General features: G+C 40.4%; 1 protein-coding gene across 10 annotated transcripts in view; it reads right to left on the bottom strand.

Annotated features, from left to right (window-relative positions):
• The window catches only part of TBXAS1 (thromboxane A synthase 1), a 241,618-nt gene that overhangs the window by 90,062 nt on the left and 125,494 nt on the right, over positions 1-26,062 (bottom strand). For all 10 annotated transcript variants that reach the window (XM_063815029.1, XM_063815030.1, XM_063815028.1 and 7 more), the window contains one exon: positions 19,261-19,357. In XM_063815029.1, the coding sequence (XP_063671099.1) occupies positions 19,261-19,357 (97 nt within the window). The remainder of the gene's footprint in view (positions 1-19,260; positions 19,358-26,062) is intronic.

Raw genomic sequence — 26,062 nt, 5'->3', positions numbered from 1 at the left:
GCAGGATAATGCAGTGGTTAAGAACATTGCCTCTAGAGTCAGATGCCTGGGTTCAAATATTGGCTCCATGTGACTTTGAGAGCTGACCTCTCTGGTTTGACCTCTCTACAGTTTCTCAATCTGTAAAATGGGGATAATAACGCTACCGACCTCTTAGGATAGTTGTGAGGCTTCACTCACTTCACAAATATTTATTCAGTGCCTGGTATGTGCTAGGCCATGATGTAGGTGCTGAGGATACCTCTGTGAACAAAATGAAGCTCCGTGTCCTCACAGAGCTTGCATTCCAGTGGGAGAAGGTGGACAATAAGCATGAGAAATACACTGGAAGGTACAGTGGGATGGGGCGAGGCGTGTTATTAAATTGGTCAGTTGGCACTGGGCTCCTGCATAGGTGAGATTAGTGCAAAGCCTTGAAGGAGCTGGGGGTTTGGTGGGCATGGGAACCATTACAGCAAAGGCATCATGTGCGTGAGGACCCTTAAGGATGTGGCGCGGCTGGAGGGGAGGGATGGAGGCAGGCCAGAGAGGGCATGGGGGCCTGTGTGTGGAGGGCCTCCAGAATCTTGGTAGGATTTGTACTCTACAAGACACAGGTAGTCATAGCAGAGTTTTGAACAGAGACATATCTTGAGCTGACTTCTGTTTTAAAGAATCTCGCTGTTTGGTGTTGAGAATCAACTGTGAGGAGCCAGAGTGGAGGCAGGGAGCGCTGTCAGGAGGAAGCACAGTGGCCAGGAGAGAGCAGGGGTGGAGGCTCAGGCCAGGGAGCTGGACACAGATACCGGGAGAAATGATCAGCCTGGCATGCTTTGAAGGTAGAGCCAACAGGATTTCCTGATGGATTGGATATGAGGTGGGAGAGAGAAAGACAGGAGTCAAGGATGACTCCAAGGGTTTTGGACTGAGCAGTCGGAATGATGAATACAGTTAATACATTTATAGCTGTTAGATATGAGTTCCAAATTTCTTTTCAAAGAATCAATATGTCAGTATGTTCAATTTTTTGCCTTCTACTTTTAAACTTAACTTCCTCATAAAGCAACCTTTTTCGATTACCTGCTCCACCCTGACTCATTTCAATCACCTGCTCCACCCTGACTCATTCCTATTACATGCTCTGTCATAGCCATTTTTCCCGCGAAACCACCCACTCCATCACTAAATTAGCCATCACTCCATCACATAAATTAGCCAATCGGAATTAGTTTAGCCTGTGTGGTCTAACCCCAGCCAATAGGGGAACGACAGAACAGCAGGGGCCACGTGCGTCAGGGATAAGAACCCCTTCCCCTCCCTTGTCCAATTGTGCGCTCACCATTGCTCCATCTGTAAGGGCACACCCTTCTATAGAAGTAACTTGCCTTGCTGAGAATTAAAAAGAAAATTTTATATTTGAGTGCTATTTCTTTTGCGGCACCAAAACTTTATTTATGACACAGCTTTCAGGACAGTCCTTGGCACATAGTGTTGAGATGATGTCGCATTATTCCGTTAGACCCTTGACCATGTCATCTCTCTAGGGTCTGGTCCTTCTTGTGAGCTGTTTTTCTCTTTCTCTTAAACTCTAGATCCCTCTCCAACCCCCTTTCTCCTTTGCCTGCTAACTCTTATTCACTTTCATGAACACAGTTTAGAGAACATCTCCTGAGGGAAGCCCTATTGACTGGACTTCACCCCAAGGGCTTTGTGCAGATAACAGCTTACTCCCATTTAAAAAAGATTTTTTAAAAAAGTGATCCTTAGGAACAAGTTCACTGAGAAGTAATGTTTACTCATTCTTTTCTTTCCCCCACATAGGGACAGATCTATAGATGTGGGAAACGAAACATTTTGTGATTTCCAAGGACATTCTTATGGGGAAAGAGGAGAAGCAACGGGTTGGTGGTTTCATGGCTGTCAGAACACCAAAGACAAATAAAACTCTATTAATCTGGAATCAAATAGAGACCCACAGATTTCTACACTTACCCCAGTCGAATTGAACATTTTATTTGTTATTTTCATAATGAACTACTGATTTGCAGAAATCACAGCTGAGAATAATTAATGTGCACAGAGTCACGATTTAACATTAATCTGGATCATCTCATGAGCCAGCATAAACTGAGCCCCAAACCAGATAAAGACTTACAAGAAAGAAAAATTATAAGCCAATGTCACTCGTGAACATAGACACAAAAGTCGTAAACAAAATATTAGGTAATATAGCTCAGTGATAAATTACAAGAATAATTGATTAAGACCAAGTGGGACTTATTCCAAGAATGCAACTTTGAAAATCAATGTAACTTGTTGCATTAACAGAATAAAACAGAAAAACACATACAATCTCAAGAGATGCAGAAGAAAATTGATAAAAACTGACATCCATTCATAATAACAACTTTCAGTGATTGGATATCAATATAAGGAGACTTCCTTCACCTAAAAATGACATTTACAAAAACACCTGCAGTTAACATTATATTAAACAGTGAAATAGTTAACACTCTCTGAGGCTGGAAACAAGACAACTATGTCCACTATTACACTTCTATTTGACATCATAGAGAGGTCAATAAGGCAAGAAAAATAAATAAAATTTGTAAACATTGGAATGGAAGAAGTAAAACTCTATTTATTTGTAGATGGCGTGATTGTCTAACATAGAAAATTTGAGAAATCTCTATAAATAAACTTCTAGATTCAATATTGAGCTTAAAAATATTGTTGGATACAAATTTAATATACAAAAATTTATTTCTACACACGGGCAACAAACTAATGAAAAATGAAAATTTAAAAATATAACTTACAATAACAGTAAAACTATTAAATACCTACAAAAACATTTGACTAAGGATGTACAAAAGACCTGTAGTCTGGAACTACAAAATATTGCTAAGATAAATTTAAAATACCTAAATATATAGAGGTTCCACATTCATAGTTTGGAAAATTCAACATTGTCATGATGTCAATTCTTCAAAACTTAGCAAGATTATTATAGTACTGTAGTTGTGTTATGTAAACTACTCATATCTTAAGTAGAAAGATGAAAAGATTAACTAATTGAAAATAATAACTACAACAACTTTTCAAGATATAGACAGTACAATAAGATATAAACAAGAAAAAGTTAAAAAGTGGGAAGATTATGTTAAAGCGTAGAGTTTTTATTAGTTTTATTTTTGTTTGTTTATGCAATCAGTGTTAAGTTGTCATCAGTTTAAAATAATGGGTTACAAGATTATTTGCAAGATATGATAACTTCAAATCTAAAAACATACGATAGATACACAAAAGTGTGTCTATTTTCATGCCTGTAATCCCAGGACTTTGGCTGAGGCAGGCAGAGCACTTGAGGCCAGGAGTTTGAGACCAGCCTGGCTAACATGGTGAAATCCTGTCTCTACGGGAAAAAAAAAAAAAAAAAATAGCCGGGCGTGGTGGTGCACGCCTGTAATCCCAGCTACTTGGGTGGTTGAGGCATGAGAATTACTTGAACCCAAGAGGTGGAGGTTGCAGTGAGCTGAGATCATGCCACTGCACTCCAGTCTGGGTGACAGAGTGAGACTGTCTCAAGAAACAAAAAACAAACAAACAAACAAAAAACAAAAAAAAGAAACACTAGAAATCAATAAGAAGAGGAATTTTGGAAACTATACAATTTCCAATTGTTTAATTGGAAATTAAACAATGCTCCTGAATGACCATCGTGCCAATGAAGAGATTAAGAGGGAAATTGAAAAATTTCTGGAAACGAATTATAATGGAAACACAATGTACCAAAACTAATGGGATATGGCAAAAGCAGTACTAGGAAGAAAATTTATAGTTATAAGTGCCTACAGCAAAAAAGTAGAAAAAATTCAAATAAACAACCTAATGATACATCTTAGAGAACTAAAAAAGCAAGAGCTAAAGCCAAAGTTAGTAGAAAAAAAAGAATAAAGATCACAGCAGAAATAAATGAAATTGAAATGAAGGAAACAATACAAAAGATTGACAAAATAAAAAGTTGGTTTTTTGAAAAGATAAACAAAATTGACAAACCTTTAGCCAGACTAAGAAAAAAAGAAAGAAGGCTCAAGTAAATAAAATCAGAGATGAAAAAAGAGATGTTATAACTGATACTCAAAGGATCATTAGCAGCTACTATGGGCAACTGTATGCCAATAAATTGGAAAATCTAGAAGAAATAAATTCCTAGGCACATACAACCTGTCAAGATTGAATCACTAATCCAAAACCTGAACAGATCAATAACAAGTAATGAAATCAAAGCCATAATAAAAAGTCTCCCAGCAAAGAAAAGCCCAGGACACTGTGGCTTCACTGCTGAATTTTATCAAACATTTAAAGAAGAATTAATACCAATTCTACTCAAACTATTCCAAAAAAGAGAGGAGAAGGGAATGCTTCCAAAGTCACTCCAGGAGGCCAGCATACCCTAATACCAAAACCAGACAAAGTCACATCAAACAAAACAAAACAAAACAAACAAAAAATCTACAGGCCAATATCCCTGAAGAACACTGATGCAAAAATCGTTAACAAAATACTAGCAAACTGAGTTCAACAATACATTAAAAAGATCAATCATGACCAAGTGGGATTTATCACTGGGATGCAAGCATGGCTCAACATATACAAATCAATCAATGTGATACATCATATCAATGGAATGAAGGACAAAAACCACATAATCATTTCAATTGATGCTAAAAAAGCATTTGATAAAATTCAACATCCCTTCATAATAAAAATCCTAAAAGGCATAGAAGGAACATCAATCAACATAAAAGCCATTTACAACAGACCCACAGCTAGTATCATACTGAATGGGGAAAAACTGAAAACCTTTCCTCCAAGATCTGGAACATGACAAGGATGCCCACTTTCACCACCGTTATTCAACATAGTACTGGAAGTCCTGGCTAGAGTAATCAGGCAAGAGAATGAAATAAACGTATCCAAATTGGAAAGGAAGACGTCAAATTATCTTTGTTTGCAGATGATATGATCTTATATTTAGAAAAACCTAAAGACTCCACCAAAAAGCTATTGGATCTCATAAATGAATTCAGTAAAGTTGCAGGGTATAAAGTCAACATACAAAAATCAGTAGCATTTCTATATGCCAACAGTGAACAATCTGAAAAAGAAGCCAAGAAAACAATCCCATTTACAATAGCCACAAATAAAATGAAATACTTAGGAATTAACTTTACTGAAGAAGTAAAAGATCTCTACAATGAAGACTGTAAAACACTGATACAAGAAATTGAAGATACAAAAAAAATGGAAAGATATTCCATACTCATGAATTGGAAGAATCAATATTGTTAAAATGTCCATATTACCTAAAACAGTCTACAGATTCAATGCAATCTCTATCAAAAGAGTGACATTCCTCACAGAAATAGAAAAAACAATCCTAAAATATGTATGGAACCACAAAAGACCCAAAATAGCCAAAGCCATCCTCAGCAAAATGAACAAAACTGGAGGAATCACAATCCTTGACTTCTAATTATATGACAGAGCTATAGTAACTAAAATAGCATGGCTCTAGCATAAAACCAGACACATACACCAATGGAATAGAAGAGAAAACCCACAAACAAATCCATACATCTACAGTGAACTCATTTTCACAAAGGTGCCAAGAAGAAATATTGAGAAAATAACAATCTCTTCAATAAATGGTGCTGGAAAAAGTGGATATCCATATGAAGAATGATGAAACTAGACCCCTATCTCTCACCATATACAAAAATTGAATCAAAATGGATTAAAGACTTAAATCTGAGTCCTCAAACTATGAAACTACTAAAAGAAAACACTTGAGAAAATATCTAGGACATTGAACTGGGCAAAGATTTCTTGAGTAATACCCCACAAGCACAGGCAACCAATGCAAAAATGGACGAATGAGATTGCATCAAGTTAAAAAACTTCTGCACAGCAAAGGAAACAATCAGCAAAGTGAAGAGACAAGCCACAGACTGGGAGGAAGTATTTGCAAACTACCCATCTGGTGAGGGAATAATAACCAGAATATGTAAGGAGCTCAAACAACTCTGCAGGAAAAAAACCTAATAATCCTATTAAAAAACATGCAAAAGATGTGAATAGACAGTTTAAAAAAAAAAGACATACAAATGGCAAACAGGCATATGAAAAGGTACTCAACATCACTGGTCATCAGAGAAATGCAAATCAAAACTACAATGAGATATCATCTCACCCCATTTAAAATGGCTTATATCCAAAAGACAGGCAATAACACAAGCTGCCAAGGATGTGGAGAAAAGGGAACCCACATACACTGTTGGTGCAAATGTAAATTAGGACAATCACTATGGAGAACAGTTTGGAGGCTCCTCAAAAAACTAAAAAAACTAAAAATAGAGCTACCATATGATCCAGTAATCCCACTGCTAGGTATATACCCCAAAGAAAGGAAATCAGTATATCAAAGAGATATCTGCACACCCATGTTTATTGCAGCACTATTCACAAGAGCCAAATTTGGAAGCACCTAAGTGTCCATTAACAGACAACTGCATAAAGAAAACGTGGTACATATATACAATGGGAGTACAATTCAGCCATAAAAAAGAGTAAAAGCCTGTCATTTGCAACAACATGGATAGAGCTGGAGGTCATTTTGTTAAACGAAATAAGCCAGGCACAGAAGGACAAAATTGGCACGTTCTCACTTATTTGTAGGAGCTAAAAAGTAAAACAATTGAACTCATGGAGATAGTAGAATGATGGTTACCAGAGGCTGGGGAGAGTAGTGAAAGAGTGTCGAGGGAGGTGGGGATGGTTAATGGGTGGAAAAAAATAGAAAAAGTGAATAAGACCCAGTATTTGGTGACTATAGTCAATAATAATTTAATTGCAGGTTTTAAAATAACCTAAAGATCAGCACCATAAGACAGGGCAAAAAAATAAACGATTATAATTGGATTGTTTGTAACACAAAGAAAGGAAAAATGCTTGAGATGATGGATTCCCCATTTACCCTGATGTGATTATTATACATTGCATGCCTGTATCAAAATATTTCATATACCCCATAAATGTATACACCTACTATATACTCACAAAAATTAAAAATTTTAAAAATTGACAAGCTGATTCCTGTAAACAAATATATGGAACCAAAAGAACTAGAATAACCATGAGAATTTACACCGCCATCTCTTTCTGTTTCTCTCTCTCTGTGTCTCTCTCTCTCTCTCTCAGACAGGGTCTCGCTCTGTTGCTCAAGCTGAAGTGCAGTGGCAGAATCATGGCTCACTACAACCTATGCCTCCTGGGCTTAAGCAATTTTCTTACCTCAGCCTTCTGAGTAGCTGGGACTACAGGCATGTGCCACCATGCCTGGCTAATTATATATATATATATATATATATATTTTTTTTTTTAGTAGAGACAGGGTCTTGGTATGTTACCCAGGCTGGTCTCAAACTCCTGGCCTCAAACAATTCCCCCACCTTGGCCTCCCCAAAATTATAGGCGTTAGCCACCGTGCCTGGCCACACTGCCATCTTTCAAGATCAATGATAAAGCTATGCTATTTAAGAGAGTGTGATATTGGTGCAAGGATAAACAAAAAGACCATTGAAATGGAACAGAATCCAGAAGTAGACTCACACATATGATCTCTTGATTTATGACAAAGGTGCTATTCAAGGGGGAATGGGTGGTCTTTTCAACAGTGGTACTGGGGCAACTGGGTATTAATACAGAGAAAAAAAATCAGCTTTGATCCATACTTCACTTTATACACAAGAGTTAACTGGAGATAGATTATAGTCCCAATAGTGAGAGGTAGAACCATAATGATTCCAAGAGAATATCTTTGTGACCTTGTATATAAGGCAAGAGTTCTTAAAGAGAATACCAAAAGCAATAACACAAAAGAAGATTTTGATACATTGGACTTTATTATCAAAGGATATTATTAAGAAAATAACACACAAACCATGGACTGGGAGAAGATATTCACAACACATTTATCTGACAAAAGACTCAAGGCAGAACATGCAAAGAAAAACAAGTCAATCAGAAAAAGTCAAACACCTTAAAATAAAAGTGGGGGAGGGGGCAAAGACTCAACAGGCACGTTGTTAAAAAGGAGACTATTCAAGTGGCCAGAGAGCATATGAAAAAGTTCTCGGCTGGGCGCGGTGGCTCACGCCTATAATCCCAGCACTTTGGGAGGTGAAGGTGGGCAGATCACCTGAGGTCAGGAGTTCGAGACCAACCTGACCAACATGGAGAAACTCCGTCTCTACTAAAAATACAAAAATTAGCCGGGCATGGTGGCACATGTCTGTAATCCCAGCTTCACGGGAGGCTGAGGCAGGAGAATCGCTTGAACCCAGGAGGCAGAGGTTGTAGTGAGCTGAGATCACACCATTGCACTCCAGCCTGGGCAACAAGAGCAAAACTCCATCTCGGGAAAAAAAAAAAAAAAGAAAAAGAAAAAGAAAAAGTTCTCAATGACATGGTCACCAGATAAATACAAATTAAAACTGCGGTGAGATACCACTACTACCCAGCCCCTGGAATAGTTACAGTGAAAAATAATGGCAAGATGAAAGTGCTGGCTAAGACTGGAACAACTAGAACTCCACTTTATGGGAGTATAGATTGGCTCAACCCCTTTGGAAAACTGTTTGGCAGTATGTACAAAAACCCACCATGCACCTACTCTCGTGGGCTAGCGATGCCGCTCCTAGGTGTTCATAAATGCCTGTTGATATAACAACCTAATTCATAATAGCAAAAAACTGGAAACCTATATGTTTATTGACAGAGGAATAGATTGTGGTGTTTCTATACATTGGAATGCTACATAGCAATGAAAAATGCAGACTATGTTCACGATCTTGCTCTGTCCCCAGGCTGCAGTGCAGTGGCACGATCATAGCTCACTATAGCCTCAAATTCCTGGGCTCAAGGCATCCTCTTCCCTCAGTCTCCTGAGTACCTGGGACTACAGGCACACACCACGGGGCCTGGCTAATTTTTAAATTTTTTTTTGTAGAGACAGGGGGTCTCACTTTGTTGCCCAGGCCGGTCTCGAACTCCTGGGCTCAAGCAATCTTCCTGCCTCAGCCTCCCAAAGTGCAAAATTACAGGACTGAGCCACCACACCTGGCTATATTAATCTAAATACGTGGTATGGATGACTCTTACAGACATTATGTTGAGCAAAAGATGCCAGAACAAAAGGATACATACTGTAAGTTTACATTTACATGAAGTTCAACAGCAGGAAAAGAGAAATCTATACAAATTGATGTCAGAGGAGTGGTTTCCTCTGGATGGTAGGGATGGGTTGACTGAGAAGAGGCATGAGGGAACCCTCTGGAGTGCTGGAAATGTTTGTGTCTTGATCTGGGTGGTGTCACATAGGGGAATACATAGACAATAATACATTGAGCTTTACACTCAAGGTTTGTGTATGGAAGTGACTTCAATTTAAAAAAATACTAAGGAATAATAAACATTTAATTTCGACAGACTTGAATGCTGGATGAACACTAACAAGACGAAAATCAACAGATGTAACTACAAGGTTTCATATTTAGGTTTAAAATTTGGTTGTTCAGTGCATGTGATGGAAGCAACCTGACCTGCAGAAAGTTGCATTAAAAAGATCTGGGAACCTTCATTGAGCACACGCTTGTCGGGCTGTATTGGGGTATCATCGTCAGGAACAGAGGAGGTCTGTCCTACTGCACTCATGGGAGCAGTGCCTGGTCTCAGGAAGGAGTGTCCTACTGTGATGTGTAATGAAGTTAGACCTCATCAGCTAAACAATGGTTTTCAGACAGTGGCCACATTTTAAGAGAGGTGTTAAGAGCTGACAGGAATCCTTTGGCCCTGTTTTAATTTGGGTTTTTAATCTCAAGCTGGTAACTGGGGTTGCCGCCCTTTGATGACGACACGTGGGTGGATTGCAGTTTCTCTCTCACAGGCTCATGTTAGGCTGCTTGACTTAGGATGATCACACTGCCTTCCTTGGCATCTCTTGCAAGTGTCCTCTGAGACCAGGTTAAAAACTTCCTTTTTTTAACTTGGATCCCATTAGGATGTCAAAGGGTAACATTTGTGGTCATGTCTCCTCCTTCAAAGGGTGGCCCCTTTTAGGGCCTATGGGCCCTTTGTTTCCCATTTCTAAAAGAGGCAGGAAGGAGAAGGTGAGCAGAGAAAGTGAAAAGTCATTAGAGGGGTGACGACAGGTAAGAGAGGAAAGTGTGGTTTAACTTTGCACCTTATGCCCCTCTTCAAAGGGTAGATTAGTGCTGGCAGCCAGAGGGGGACAGAAAACCCAGCAGAGGGGCCCCTCGTTGTCTTTACTTGCTCTGCTTCAAATAGCCATGCCTTGGGCATTTAGGAAGATGTGGATGAACCCCACACAGAATGTGTCAAGACCACAGTCTCTGGCCCTCCCTGGCCATCCCACAGCAGGAGCTGAATGGCTGCTATTTTCAACGATCTTGAGCTGGGTTTGCTGCACTTTATGTTTAGGGCTGTACAAGCTCTGCTCTGAATGGTGTCTGTGATTATGCTGTGAATAATGATGGAGCAACTACTGTGTGCCAGGTGCTGTGCTGGAACTGGAACTATCAAGACAAAGAATGGAGGGTGGGAGTGGGGTGGCCTGTATCACCAATACTTGTCCATCTTACAGCAAACACAGTACTTTTCATATTATTTCATCAACTCTTGGGTCATTCTCCAGCAATTAGGAAACACTGCCCTGAGGAGCAGGTTATTGAAGAAAACCAACACCTCGGCATTCCATGGATGCATGAAGACAGCAGCCACTTATTGAAGGTTTCTCATGCGCCAGCCCAGTGATTCTCAACTGGCCTGGTAAAGCCACACAAGAACCACTGGCTCCTTCCAGAGTGTTGCAAATGCATGGAATGCATTTCTGCTGTAACCGAGTTCATGTATTATCGGGAGAAAGGGATGAAAGGCATGATAGAATATGAAGCTATAGCCACAAATGTTTTCTTGTGTTCTGGAACATGCAAGAAATGGACTCAAGATCTAGATGATCTCTGGGATGCCTTGACAGATGATCAACAGTTCTGAAACAGCCACACAGGGCTGAGGGGCCAGCTGAACAGAGCGAGGTTCTTCTAAGGACTCCGAGAGATAGTGTTATACCTCAGTGGTTGTAATGTGAGTACAGAGAGCCAACTTGTTTATGCCAACTAGTCTGCAAAAATATTAATATCAAAAAGAGGACCACGGTCACAAAGACTAGGTACCACTGTTACAAACATTGTTTCTAATTCTCACACAACCAGGCACAGATGAGGACAGCCACCGTGCAACTTGTCCCCTTCCCACCTGGAGACGTGAAAGACCTGGCACTGTCCCCTCATTATATTATAATCAACTGAGACTCAAGAATTTTGTCACTTGTATAACCCCAAATTCTATACTTGAGGCCATTGTCAATTTATGTCTATTGCTATCTGGCTGTACAAAGATTTGAACCAAATAGGGCTTATATTTTGGTGGTTTGAAATAGTAAACGTGTCCCTTTTACTAAAAATAGAGTATAAAAAAATTAAAATATAAAAAAAAATACCAAAAATGAAAACAGTAGTGGTCTTACTATTCTACATGTCAGTTTTCATTAATTCCCTCTGCTGGTAGAAGGTGGCCATAGAGATGACATCATCTTCGCTCTCTTTGTGGGAGAGTGTGACTGGCCTGAGAGAATGGCCTCCGGGTGAGGTTGTGAGATGTGTCCACAGCTCGAGGGGTCAGCTCAGGGGCATGTGGTGGCTAAAAACAAATTTGGGCTCTATCTGCCTAGTCAGCTTCAGCCGCTGGAAAGGGGCCTCTTCTAATTATGGCAGTCCTGCCTGACGGAGTTCCAGCATTTTATCCACTGGGGAGAAGGAGGAAGCCAGGCGCTTGGAACTGTGCTTCTATCAGCCCCAAAGCTGACAGTGAGGGCCCCTCCTGAGCGGGGAAGGGAATCCGGGGGCTTGTTAACTCTTATCTTTGGAGGAAACTCTCCAACAGATCTCAGCAGAGTTTCTGGCCAGAAGCAGTGTTCAAGAAGGACAAGGGTGTTCCTGATATCGCACTTGACATGCTTGGCTGTGAGAATAAATTTTCCTGAGGGGGCCTAAGAGGGAGCTTGTTCCTTGTACCTGAAGCTCCAAGTGGCTCTATGGGACGCTGGTGGGACTCCGTGGCTCCCTGTGGCTGCCAACGGTCACGTGAACTGGGCACCAAACAGACCTTAGGGATTAGCTAGTCTAATGTATTTTACACAGGAGGAAATTGAGAATCAGGAGGTTAAAGGATTGTCTGAAGGTCACACAACTAATAAGAGGTAGCAAATCTGGAATCTGATTTCATTTCTTTAAACTAAAATCAAAGACATTTCACCATACTACTGAGCTATGGCTTAGAAGAGGGAAAATGGGAAGAAGAAAGGGAATGTCATAAGAAGGAGATTGGGGCAGAGAAAGACAGGGAGGATCAGGACTTAGTGACTTGATTTCCATGGAATGTTCTGGAATATATCCATTGAGAGATAAGAATTGATTTTATGGTTTATTTCTCTATTCTCATGCCTAAATTGTAGATATTAATCTCCTGGTTTACACAGTTATTTCTACTTCTGCCACCACAAAAGTTAGGGAAATACGGCATAAATATCAGAGCAAGCTTTTACTCACTTCTTTTTGTTAAAAAAATATATAAAGATAGCTTCCTGCTGAACCAAGAGTCTAGTAAGGCACAAAAATATGAAATCATTTTCAACAAGGTCTTGAAATTTTAGAAAAATCTCTGCAAGGCAGAGAGAAGTACATTTGAGCATTGAGAATCAACACCACTTAACACTATTCCTGTGTTCCCAAGGCATCACAAGACACTCAGTACTTTTAAAGATGTTAGAATTAAAACTTAGCTACCATGTTGGAAACGAAGCTCAGTGTGTTGTACTGATTAAATGTAATGCCATGGATCTGGCTTTTCTAGGACTTAGCCATGTCCAGACATTAGAAAAGCAGGTGAAATGGGAGACCTGCAGGGGACAGGCATCCCATTGTGACTGTCACCTGGGAATTCCAATGGGGCAGCCCATCCTGCAACAGGAAGCTTCCAGTTCAGATTGGAGGGTTTCCTATGCACAGCAAAGACCTTTCGCCATACCACTGGGCTATGGCTTAGAAGAGGGGGAAATTAAAAGAAGAAAGTGGGTGTTATAAGAAGAAGATTGCGGCAGAGAAGGAGAGGGAGGTCACATAAAACAAAGAGGCCTCAAAATAGAGACGGGGGCAGGCAAATGAGGTTGCACACCTGTGTTTCTGGTTTCACTGCCCTCTGTAGTCTGTTTGTGCTTTCAGGAAGAACTTCTCCCTTGCTCAGAGCTGTAGACCCGTAATGTGAGTTGACCTTTCTCAAGAAATGCACAGCTAAAAAAAGTTGGCAAGGTTTGACTGAAGCCATGAGAGCTTCCCTAGGTCATGCATGGCAACCACTCTCACAACGAAAATCTTGATGCACATGTTTGAACATCTGAGTGTCTTCATTTACTCAATGTTTGATTTAAGAGAAAGAGAACCAGGAACTCCAGGTGAACAGTTTTCAAAAACTGTCAGTGGTTACAGGTGTAGGAATGAGTTCAAGGGGGGCGGTTTTATGGCAAGTCTGCCAAGGCCCCCTCTCTCCTCAATGGATGCCAGCAGGCGGGTCCCTGTGGCCCCCGCACAAGGGAGTCTGACTCACCTGTAGCCCTGAATTGAGCTTTCCTTGCCAATTAGCTCTGCAATGAGCCAACATACTCTTTTCTTCCTTCAATAGGAGGCTGCTGCAGATACAGAGGACAGGAAGGTTTCCAGTGACTAATTTGCCTATAACTTTAGTCATCTTCACCAATGCCAAGGAGTTTGTGGTTTCACAGTGACTCATCCTGCAATGTTCACAGCTGTGTGGAGAGCGAGTGAAGCAGCCCCTGAGAGGCTGAACCTGGGGCAGCCAGGGTGCCGGGTATTGATGGTTCGGGATAAAACCACCCACCACGTCCATCACATGGCTTTGGACGTGACTCTTGTGTGTCAGTGGTGTGGCTCGACCTGTGCCTGGAGAGGTGACCTCTGTGTTGCTCATGAGGACCTGAGAGATGGCACTCCATACTGCCACTCCAGACCAGAACCCACATCTCCAAAGCAGTAGGCTTAGTGTTTTGACACATCCCTGACATGCCTATCTGACCAGACCAAGCTAACATGGGCCAAAGAATGGCTTACCTCTTATCACCCTTCCCACAGCTCCCTAACTCTAGGCCTTGATAGGAGGCCAAGAACAAGAAGTTCTGCCTCTGGTTGTGACCATTTCTGCTGAGTCATGTGGACTCAGCTCCATTTTCCACAGATATTTAAAAAAGAGCTGCCCTATGGTTTCATTAGGTACCGTACCTGACAGCAAAGAAGAGCTCATTGAAAATATCTAAATAGAAACATCCAAGTACTGATGTACCAGGACGACTGAGCTTCTATAAGTGCCAAGAAGATTGATTTGGGTTTAATGATAAGCTGTGGTTGCACCATCATGGAGCAGTTTCAGGAAGGACTGAGGACATTGATAGAGACCTACAAGGTCCACGTGGAAAATGAGCAAGATGAAGCAGAGACATTGCACAGACTCCAGAGGCCCAAAAACGGTGAATGGGAAAGCATGACGTTAAGAACTGCCACCCTGGATCCAACCCACAGTCTGCTCCAGCCAGTGTTCTGGAGTTTGGAAAAGAATATTTCACAGGATGATATTTGAATTCACACATTTGTTCAATGTTGTTGTATGTCAGGGAGCTCCCTGTTGCATCACCCCCACCTCCAGTGAATATGCTCTATGGATCCCTCATGGGATGCTTACAGCTCATGTCAAATTTCAGAGCTAAATCCAGCTTCCCAAATGAGGGCCCTTCTCCACCAGGCTGTCCAGGGACAAAACTCACGTAACTCAAGCCTGAATTTGTAAGCAGAGATGGGCTCTCCCTGTTGGAGAATGAGAGCATGCATTATTTAAATTCCTTTTCACTTAATTTATCAAACTAATATGCCGAGGTATTTTCTGTATCACAAGGGACCGTTTGGTAGCAGCTTGCATGGAGTAAGCGTTTAATGTTTACCGAGTGAATGTATAATAAAGCTGAATCGCTGAACGCTTAAGTAAACATGGCCTATTAGAGGGAAGGCAACGTGGTGTCAGTAAGGAGAAATCACGTCTCACTAATCTCCTTGAGTTCTTTGAGCAGATAAATAAGCATATGGATAAGAGGGAACCACAGAACCCAATTTAATTTGACTTTCAAAAACCTGTGAGAAAATCCCACTTTAAAGACTGTTTTTTAAAAAATTGAGTCACTAAGGGTTGTTTTACCATCGATACGGAATTGGCTTAAAGACTATAAACAAAGCTACACGTAAGTGGATGCATTCCCAGATGGAAAACTATAAACACTGGGGTTTCCTGGAGATCTTATCTATGATGGGTCTTTTTACGTGTTTGTGAATGACTGAGACGAAGAAGACTATATTGCAACTCGAGGTTCAAGTAATACCTCATTCTTCTGGGAGGAATGTCAAGTTGATGGAAATTCCATTCAGTTGGAACAAGAATATATTGGATGCTGAAGAGTCAATATGTGTTTATGTCATGGGGTTTTAAAAAAAATACAAGATACAGTTCTTGGCCTTAAAGAGCTAATAATCAAGCTAGAGTGAAAGCCATATCCTCCTTTACTGTAAATAGTGGAAGGCACAAGGGGATCAACTGTGACAATGAGTGACACACATGGTGAGCGCTGCCAGAGTTCAGGGAAGGGGAAAAGTGCATGTGGATGGAGGCAGGGAAGGCTTCCTGGAGGAGGCAGTATCTGAGGAGTGTCTTGAAGAACAGCAAGAGTTTGGATGGGTGTGGAAGAGGTGGAGGGTTTTCTTGTGAGAAGCAGTAATGTGTCACCTGCCAAGTACTGTGTAGAGAGAGAGGTTATATGCATGATCCCATCTGGCTTTATGACAGCCCAGTAAGGTGGATCATATCCCCCAACTCCAGGCCTTGAGAGGAGGCCAAGAATAAGAAGTTCTGCCACTGGTTGTGACCATTTCTGCTGAGTCATGTTGATTCACCTCCACTTTCCACAGATATTTTTAAAAAGAGCTGCCCCGGCTCTTTTTTAAGTTAAGAAATGTGGCCAGGTACAGTGGCTCAGGGCTATAATCCCAACAATTTGGGAGGCCAAGGTGAGAGGATCACCTGAGGCCAGGAGCTCGAGACTAACCTTGGCGACATAGTAAGACCCCATCTCTGCCAAATTTTTTTTAAAAAAATTAGCCAGGCATGGTGGCACACACATGCAGTCCCAGCTACCTAGGTGGCTGAGGTGGGAGGATCACTTGGGCCCAGGAGTTTGAGGCTGCAGTGAGCTCTGATCACACCACTGAACTCCAGCCTGGGTGACAGAGCAAGACCGTGTCTCCAAAAAAAAAAAAAAAAAAAGATATGTGCTCAAGCTCACGTCATAATCAATATGAGCCCCACTGTTACACTGCCTTCAATTCTGAGGCAGTGTCAGCGTGAGCAAGGCAGAGGTCAGGTCTCTCCAGAGCAGGTGAGGGTGAGCAGGAAGAGGCTGGAGTGACGATTTGTATTGGGGAGCAGTGAGAGACAGGGTGGAGCACACACAATGGATCTAAGACACAAGGGCCCTTAAATATCGTCTAGGGAACTTGAACTTAGTCCTGAAGGCTTAATCCTGTGCTGAGTGGAAGAGGACGAAAATTGGAACTCTACTTTGGAGTTTGGGGCACTGGACCTAGTCTGGGTGGAGGGGTGGGTGAGGGGATGGTGAAAGAAATTAGGAACGGCAGACAAATGGCTTGGAGGAGAAATTGATCAAAGCTGAGGGCAATATTATTGTGTCCTCCTTGCTTGGACATGTGCATTGAGTATGTCTGCCCCTAGCAGGCCAAATCATTGACCTCTTCTAGGTCAGCTCTCAGGGTCACATGTCCTGGTGTCATGGGAGGAAATATGGAGACACCAGTTGGCAAGTGCCGTCTCATGGCTTAGGGGCTCAGACAGTCTCAAGTGCTATGACAGGCTCCTGGGAGTGCCTTTACTGCTTGCCAGGATGTGGCTTGGTGGTCCGTGCACTTTGACTTACTGGCTTCTCCAACTTCTTTAATCAGCACTCCTTGCTGAGGCTGATGGAGCAACAAGCTACAGCTGCATTTAATAATCAGAATCAGTTTCTTGACAGACGGCTTCCAGGGGACTTTGAGCGAGGAGATAGCAATGCAGTGTTTGGGAAAGAGAATCTAGAGGCAGCAGAGAAGCAGTTAAACTTCTGCAATTCCTTTGGCCATCCTGAAGGGATGGAGGTAGCAGGCCAGCCGCCTCCCTCCAGGCCACATCCCTCTAGAGGCCACGTGATGGCTGGAGTTGGGCATGATGCTCTGGGGCTGGAAGAAGATGAGCAAATTTTGGGTGAGTGGCCAATTACTCCACTCAACCTTGACATCCTGAAATGTCACTGAGGCAGCTGTCACAGCTTTGGCAGTAAAAAGAGCTCTAGACTTAAGTTGAGAGATGGCACATGAATCCCTGCTCTTCCTCGTGTTAAGCCATGTTACCAGGGTTGATTATTTAGCCTCTCTGAACCTTAGTTTCTTTGTCTATAAAATAGAGATGATAACTGTACTCATCTCATAAGCTCTTGCGATGACAAGGACACACTCTGGATGGCTCACCTAGTTCGGAACACAGGGAAGGGGACTTTCTCTAATTTCTTTAAGACTCAGCCCCAAGCACCTCACACCCAATAAGCTTTCCTCTGTCTGCATCCTGGTGGCCTGGGCTCCCCACCTCAGGAGCACTCACCACACTGCATTGTGCTGGTCCCTTTCCTTGTCTGCCTCTCTCACTAAACCGAGAGTTCCTCGAGGGACACTGTCTCTTTACAGTCAGCACCTACACAGTGCCTGGCATATGGCAGGTATGAAAAAGTTTGCCACATAGTCAACAAAAGAATGAATACCTACTTCCCTAAAAGAATGAAAAGTGAGGTCTAATTGGAACCCCCCAAAAATGGTTGGCAAGGCGATTCTCTGAGTTCTCACAAACATGTTTATTAATTCACTTTAGACTTTTTCCAAGAATCAATGTAAAGGTTACTGGTCTTCTCTGCTAGAATGCCTATCTCCCTATTTTTGGAAAATGGATAGCACTGATATCTGCCATTTTTTCATTCTTTATTTCTTTTATTTATTTATTTAATTTTTTTGAGACAGCGTCTCTGTCGCCCAGGCTGGAGTGCAGTGGCGCGATCTCAGCTCACTGGAGCCTCCCACTCCCAGCCTCCCAGATTCAAGCGTTCAAGCAATTCTCATGTCTCAGCCTCCCAAGTAGCTGGGACTACAGATGTGTGCCACCACACCCGGCTAATTTTTGTAATTTTGTAGGGACAGAGTTTTGCCAAGTTGGCCAGGCTGGTCTCGAACTCCTGAACTCAAGCAATCCCCCCTCCTCGGCCTCCCAAAGTGTGGGGACTACAGGTATGAGCCACTGTGCCTGGCCTGATCTCTGCCATTTTCTGTCACCTCGCCCATCCTTTGGGATTTCTCATCAAAGATAAATAGTAGGACATTTACTTTCCAAAAACAAAGGGATATGTACATGCATGTAGGCTGGAGACTTGACCTAATGTAAAGGAGCCCTCTTAAAGTTTCCTTCTCTTACTAGGGGACAAATTTCTCTCCTAATTTTGCTTGACTTCCCTTTCCAGACTTAATACTCTTATACTTTCTGGGAAAGATGTAAGTGCAAGAAACTCAAAATTTTGCTTTCCAACTGATATTTATTAGCCTAGCTCATTCTCCGTCAGTCACTTGGCCTGTGCCCTCTGGATTCCCCCGGCTTTGAACCCAGCTTTAGAAAACCCTCTTGGTTTTAGCATTTTTAATAGCCTCAGCTTCCCTTGAGCTTTAGCTTTCTTGAAGCATTTCTTAAATGTAAATGTTACTCTTTTGTACCAGTCCCATAGATCTCTTTTGAAAAACCGAGTTCACTGAGGAGCTTAGTTTTGAGTGGAACTGACATAAACCTGATCAGAGGCCTGATTGCATCCCCATTGGATCTGACATGCAGTGTCTCCATCTGAGAACAATTCCCCATCCATCTATATGCAGAAAGAAAACTACGTACCATTCTGTTGGTAAAGTTACTGAAGTTCTCAACCAACACCTGCTTGATCATGTCTGGCTCAGAAATAACAATAAACATCCGACGACCAAGATAGTACCTGGGAGGAATAAAAAAAGCGTTAAAATGTGTTGCATTACCCATTTCTCCTTTCCAAAAAAGAGTTCACAGTGGCTTAGAATGAGGGATAAAAGATAACTAGGAAGTAAAGGTATGGAGACGATGAGGAAACGTATGTTCCAATCATAAGCAACCATATAGCTGTGATGATCTAACATCAAATTTCTTTCCACCAGCACTCATGGAATGCCACCTTGCACCGGTCCCTGGAGACTCTGGGTTGAATAAGATACACTCCCTGCCCAAGGAGCTTATTACAGCCTAATAGGAAAGACAGAGCTATACATGTAAATGTAATAATGAAGGGTTCATAAGATCCAGTAGTAAGACAAAGAAGGAAAATGGCAGAGGCCGGTGTTATCCATATTTCCCCAAAACAGAAAGATAGGAATTCTAGCAAGAGAAGACCAATAACCTTTATACCAATTCTCAGAAAAAGTCTAAAGTGAATTAATAAACAGATGCTTGTGAGGAAAGATTAAACCTGCTTGGGAAGAACTGAATATCTGGTTGCCACATCTATATATAAAGGAGCTCAACAGGTACTTTTTAAAATTTTATTTTTATTTTTGTGATGGAGTCTTGCTCTTTTGTCCAGGCTGTACTGCAGTGGTGCTATCTCAGCTCACTGCAACCTCCCCCTCCCGGGTTCAAGCGATTCTTCTGCCTCAGCCTCCTGAGTAGCTGGGATTACAGGCGCCCATCACCATGCCCAGCTAAGTTTTGTATTTTTAGTAGAGACAGGGTTTCACCTTGTTGGCTGGGCTGGTCTTGAACTCCTGACCTCAAGTGATCCGCCCACCTTGGCCTCCCAAAGTGCTGGGATTACAGGCATGAACCTCTGTGCCCAGCCCTCAACAGATACTTAATGACATTAATGAAAATATGGATGAAAGGCTCAGTCGGTCAGTCAGCTGGTGGCGTGAACTCTAACTGGAGATAGAGCGTAAACACATGTCATATTATACTTACAAAAGTACTGGGGGCACGAAAGCAAATCAAGACCCAGTCACAGTTTCCAAGGGTCTGACTATCTGACAGGAGAGACAATTAGGCAATTAACATACAGCGTGATGTTCTGGCAGGCATGAGTGACCCTGGAGGCACACTCAACTCAATGCTTGGAGAAAAGAGACTGAAGGCTTCCCAGAGGTGGTGCTTCCCAAGCTGCGTTCTGGAAGATGAGCAAGAGTTAGTCCAGGAAGAAGGGGTGACAAAGGAGGTGAGGGTGTGCTGGCTGGAGGAATCAGCTAGAGCAGCTGAGCCAGGGACAAGCCTGCTTGGGGGAACCGTGAGTGCCGGACTACCAACTGTGCAAAGCAAGCCAGAGTGATGACAAGCGGCCCACTGTGTAATGACATGTTTTCAGTGTATGAAATTATACTTTCAGGGATGTAATTTGATCGCTGGTGTATCCAGCTCAGAGCAGTAAGGAACAGATTTTAAAGGGGAAAGTCACATTGAAAAGCAGCCAATTTTACTCTAGCACTTATTTACCAAGAACTTTTCATAAACCCAAATGACACTAATTGTTTTAAATTCTTCTCCTTCTCATTAACTATGGAAAACAATAAAAATATTTGTCTGGCACATATTAGGCACTTGGAAAACATTTACCTGAGTCATCGTATTTTCCAAAATTGTCAGGAAAATCTTTGAGAAACAGGAATTCAACAGATGTGGTACAAAGAAAGAAAAGAATACTAACTACTTTTTGTGTTTGTTTGTTTGTTTTTACTGATTTTAACCAAGAAAACAAAAAACAACTCAATAAGGCCATAAACCAATTCTTTTATAAAATGTATGGTGAGGGTCATGGAGTCTTTTGAGAATCTAATGAAAGCTGTGGACACTTACAGCATTCTGCATACAATTTGAGAGTCCTTGGATCTCTCAACCCCCCTCCAGAGCAATGTTTCTCAAATATACAATGTGCTTAAAAGTCACCTTGGCTTGAAGAAATAACAGCTGAAAATTTCTGAATTTTGCAAAAGACATAAACCTACATATTCAAGAAGCTGCGTGAATCTCAACTCAGATGAACCCAAGGAAATCCATGCCAAGATACCTCATAGATAAACTTCTGAAAACTAAAAAAGAAAGAAAAACATCTTGAAAACAGCCAGAGAGAAATAATGTATTATCTATAGGGAACACCAGTTCAAAGGACAGCAGGTTTTTTTATCAGGAACCATGGAAGCCAGAAGGAAGTGGCACATTTTTCAAGTGCTGAAAGGAAATAACTGTCAATCACAAGTCATCTATTTGGTGAAAGTATCCTTCAGGAGAAAAGTGGAAATAATGGCATTCTCTGATGAAGGAAAACTAAGAGATTTTGTCACTCACATATTTACCCTTAAAGAATGGCTGAAGGATGTTCTCCAAACAGAAAGGAAAGGGAGATGATAACAGAAGAAAGTTTGGAACTTCAGAAAGGAAAGGACAATGAAATGGATAAAAATAATAGACTATCCTTCTCAGGAGTCTCTTAAATCATTCTTGATGGTTGAAGCAAAAATTTCACCACCATATGATGTGGTACTCAATGCACTTAGAAGATATACTTAAGACAATTATATTTTAAAAGTAAGGAGGCTAAAAGGACCAAAATGGAAGTAAGATTTCTACATATCACTCAAAATGGTAAGGCATTCATACTCATAGATTGTGATAAATTATATATGTGTATTTACACAAGAACTAAGAAAAACTATTTTAAAATTATAATAAGCCAAAATGGAATTTTGAAAAATCTTCAAGTTATCCACAAAAAGGTAAGAATAATGAAACAAGGAGCAGAAGGAATAAAAGAGCACAAATACACTACTATAATGGTGAATATAATGTAATGACTAGATAATAATATATCAAAATGTGTGGCTGCAGCTAAAGCAATGTGGAGAGAGAAATTGATAGCACTAAATGCTACTTTAGAAAAGAGGAAAGATCTTAAATGAATAGTCTATGCTCCCACCTCAAGAAACTAGAAAAAGAAGAACAAAGAACCTTATCAAGCACAGGAAAGGAAATAATAAAAAAAAAGTGCAGAACTCTATGAACCTGAAAACAAAAACCACAGAAAAACTGATGAACGAAAAACTGGTTCTTTGGAAAATATCAATAAAATGGATAAACCTCGAACAAGACTAACAAAGATAAAAGAGAGAAGACACAAAACACCAACATCAGGAATGAAATGGGATATCACTACAAACACTGCAGCTACTAAAAGGATAAGGGTCTACTACAAACAACTTTAGACTAATATATTTAAAAACTAGAAAGAAATTGACCAATTCTATGAAAATTACAAACTATTAAAGCACAATCAAGATGAAGTGGGCAATCTGAATAATCTTACAACCACAAAACTACTAATAATTTTAATTAAATTTCAAAATTTAATTATTCATTTTTTTATTTGAATTCATAATTTAAAATTTCCTGAAAAACACATCTCCAGGCCAGGATACCTTGGAGTCTCTTAAATCATACTTGATGGTTGAAGCAAAAATTACACCACCCTATGATGTGATACTCAATGTACTTAGAGAGTACAATTCTCTAATGTAGAATTCTCAATGAAGAATTCTACCAAATATTAAAAGAAGAATTAACACTAATTTTACAATATCTTCCAGAAGATAAAAGAGGAGGGAACACTTCACAACTCAATTTATGAGGACAGGTTTACTCTGATACCAAAACCAGCCAAAGATACTACAAGAAAAGTATAGACCAATATCTCTCATGATCTTAAACACAAAAATCTTCAACAAATCAAATCTAGCACTATATAAAAAGACTTATATACCAAAACCAAGTGGTATTTATTCTAGGTGTCCAAGGCTGATTCAATATTTTCAAAACAATCAATATAATTCACCATATTAACTGCCTGAAAAATAAAAAATTATGTGATTATATCAGTTGACATGAGAAAGCATTTGACAAAATCCAGCACTTGTTCATGATAAACACTCTCAGGAATAGAGAGGAGTTCCTCAACTTGATAAAGGGCGTCTACAAAAACCTTACAGCTAATGTCATACTTAATGTGAAAGACTGAATGCTTTTCCTTAATATGGGGAACAAGGCAAGGATGTCCTCTTTCACTACTCTTATTTGACATAGTATTGGAAGTTCTAGCCAGTGCAATAAGGCAAGAAAATAAATGAAAAGCATATAGACTGAAAAGGAATAAATAAAATTGTCCCTATTTTGAGATGACATGATATCTACAGAGAAACTACTAAAAAATTTAAAAACAATCTTAGAACTAATAAGTGAGTTCAGCAAGGTTGCAGGATTCCAGATCAACATACAAAAAAAAGTCAATAGCATTTCTATATGCTAACAATGAACATGTGTAAACCAAATGAAAGCACATTGCCATTTACAATGTTGATGAAAGAAATAAAAGAAGAACTAAGTGGAGAAACATATCATGTTCATGGATTGGAAGACTCCACAATGTAAAAATATCAATTCTCCCAAAACTGGCATATCAGTTTAATGCAATTCCAATCAAAGTCTCAGCAAGAATATTTGTAGGTGTAGACAAACTTATTCCAAAACTTATATGGAAAGACAAAGAACTTAAAATAACTAAATCAATTTTGAAAAAAGAATAAAGTGGGAGGAATCAGTCTACTAGATCCCAAAACTTGGCTGTAGTCGTCAAGACTGTGTGGTATTGGCAGAAAGACAAACACATAGATCAATGGGACAAAATAGAGAACCCAGAAGTAGACCCACATATATATGCTCAACTGATAATTTTGACAAAGATACAAAAGCAATTCAATGCAGGAAGGGTAGGTTTTTCAACAAAAGATGCTAGAGTAGGCCAGGCATAGTGGATCGCGCCTGTAATTCCAGCACTTTGGGAGGCCGAGGCAGGTGGATAACTTGAGATCAGGAGTTTGAGACCATCCTGGCCAACATGGTAAACCCCATCTGTACTAAAAATACAAATAACTATCTGGGCATGGTGGCACATACCTGTAGTGCCAGCTACTCAGGAGGCTGAGGCAGGAGAATTGCTTGAACCTGGAAGGTGGAGGTTGCAGTGATCCAAGATCAAGCCACTGCACTACAGACTGGGAGACAGAGTGAGAAAAAAAAAAAAAAAAAAGATGCTAGAGTAATTGGCATCCATAGGCAAAATATGAACCTCATACCTTATGCAAAAAATGAACTCAAACTGGACTACAGAATTAAATGTAGAATGTGAAACTATAAAACTTTTAGAAAAGTAAAAAAAAATCTTTGAAAATTAGAGCTTGGCAAAAAGTTCTTAGACTTGACACTAAAACATAATCCATAAAGGAAAAAAATCAAAAAGTTGAACTTGATCAAAATTAAAAATTTTTGCCCTTTCAAAGACACTGTTAAGAAGATGAAAAGACATGCTACAGGCTAGGAGACAATATTTGCAAACTACCTACCTGACTAAGGACTTGCATCTGGATTCACAGCAGAATTCTACCAGACATTCAAAGAAGAATTGGTACCAATACTTTTCACACTATTCCACAAGATAGAGAAAGAAGGAACCCTCCCTAACTCATTCTATGAAGCCAGCATCACCCTAAAACCAAAACCAGGAAAGGATGCAACCGAAAAAGAAAACTGCAGACCGATATCCTTGATGAACATAGATGCTAAAATCCTTAACAAAATACTAGCTAACCAAATCCAACAACATATCAAAAAGATAATCCACGAACATCAAGTGGGTTTCATAACAGGGATGCAGGGATGGTTTAATATACGCGAGTCAATAAATGTGATACACCACATAAACAGAATTAAAAACAAAAATCACATGATAATCTCAATAGATGCAGAAAAAGTATTCAACAAAATCTAGCATCCCCTTATGATTAAAACTCTCAGCAAAATCGGCATACAAGGGACATACCTTAATGTAATAAAGGCCATCTATAACAAACACACAGCCAACATAATACTGAATGGGGAAAAGCTGAAAGCATTCCCTCTCGGAACTGGAACAAGACAAGGATGCCCACTCCCACCACTCCTCTTCAACATAGTACTGGAAGTCCTAGCCAGAACAATCAGACAAGAGAAAGAAAGAGAGAGAGAGAGAGAGAGGGAGAAAGAGAAAGAAAGAGAGAGAGAGAGAGAGAGGGAGAAAGAGAAAGAAAGATAGAGAGAGAGAAAGAAAGAAAGAAAGATAGGGAGGGAGGGAATGAAGGAAGGAAGAAAGAAAGAAAGGAGAGCATCCGTATCGCTAAAGAGGAAGTCAAACTGTCACTGCTGACAATACAATCGTTTACCTTGAAAACCCTAAGGACTCCTCCAGAAAGCTCCTGGAACTGATAAAAAAATTCAGCAAAGTTTCCAGATACAAGATTAATGTACACCAATCAGTAGCTCTTCTATACACCAACAATGACCAAGCAGAGAATCAAATCAAGAACTCAACCCCTTTTACAATAGCTGCAAAAAAATAAAAATACTTAGGAATATACCTAACCAAGGAGTCGAAAGAACTCTACAAGGAAAACTACAAAACACTGCTGAAAGAAATCATAGATGAAACAAACAAATGGAAACACATCTCATGCTCATGGATGGGTCGAATCAATATTGTGAAAATGATCATACTGCCAAAAGCAATCTACAAATTCAATGCAATCCCCATCAAAATGCCACC

This window comes from Pan troglodytes, chromosome 6 (assembly GCF_028858775.2).
Source record: "Pan troglodytes isolate AG18354 chromosome 6, NHGRI_mPanTro3-v2.0_pri, whole genome shotgun sequence".
NCBI classification, from domain to species: domain Eukaryota; kingdom Metazoa; phylum Chordata; class Mammalia; order Primates; family Hominidae; genus Pan; species Pan troglodytes.
This window is presented reverse-complemented; position numbering and strand designations above follow the sequence as displayed.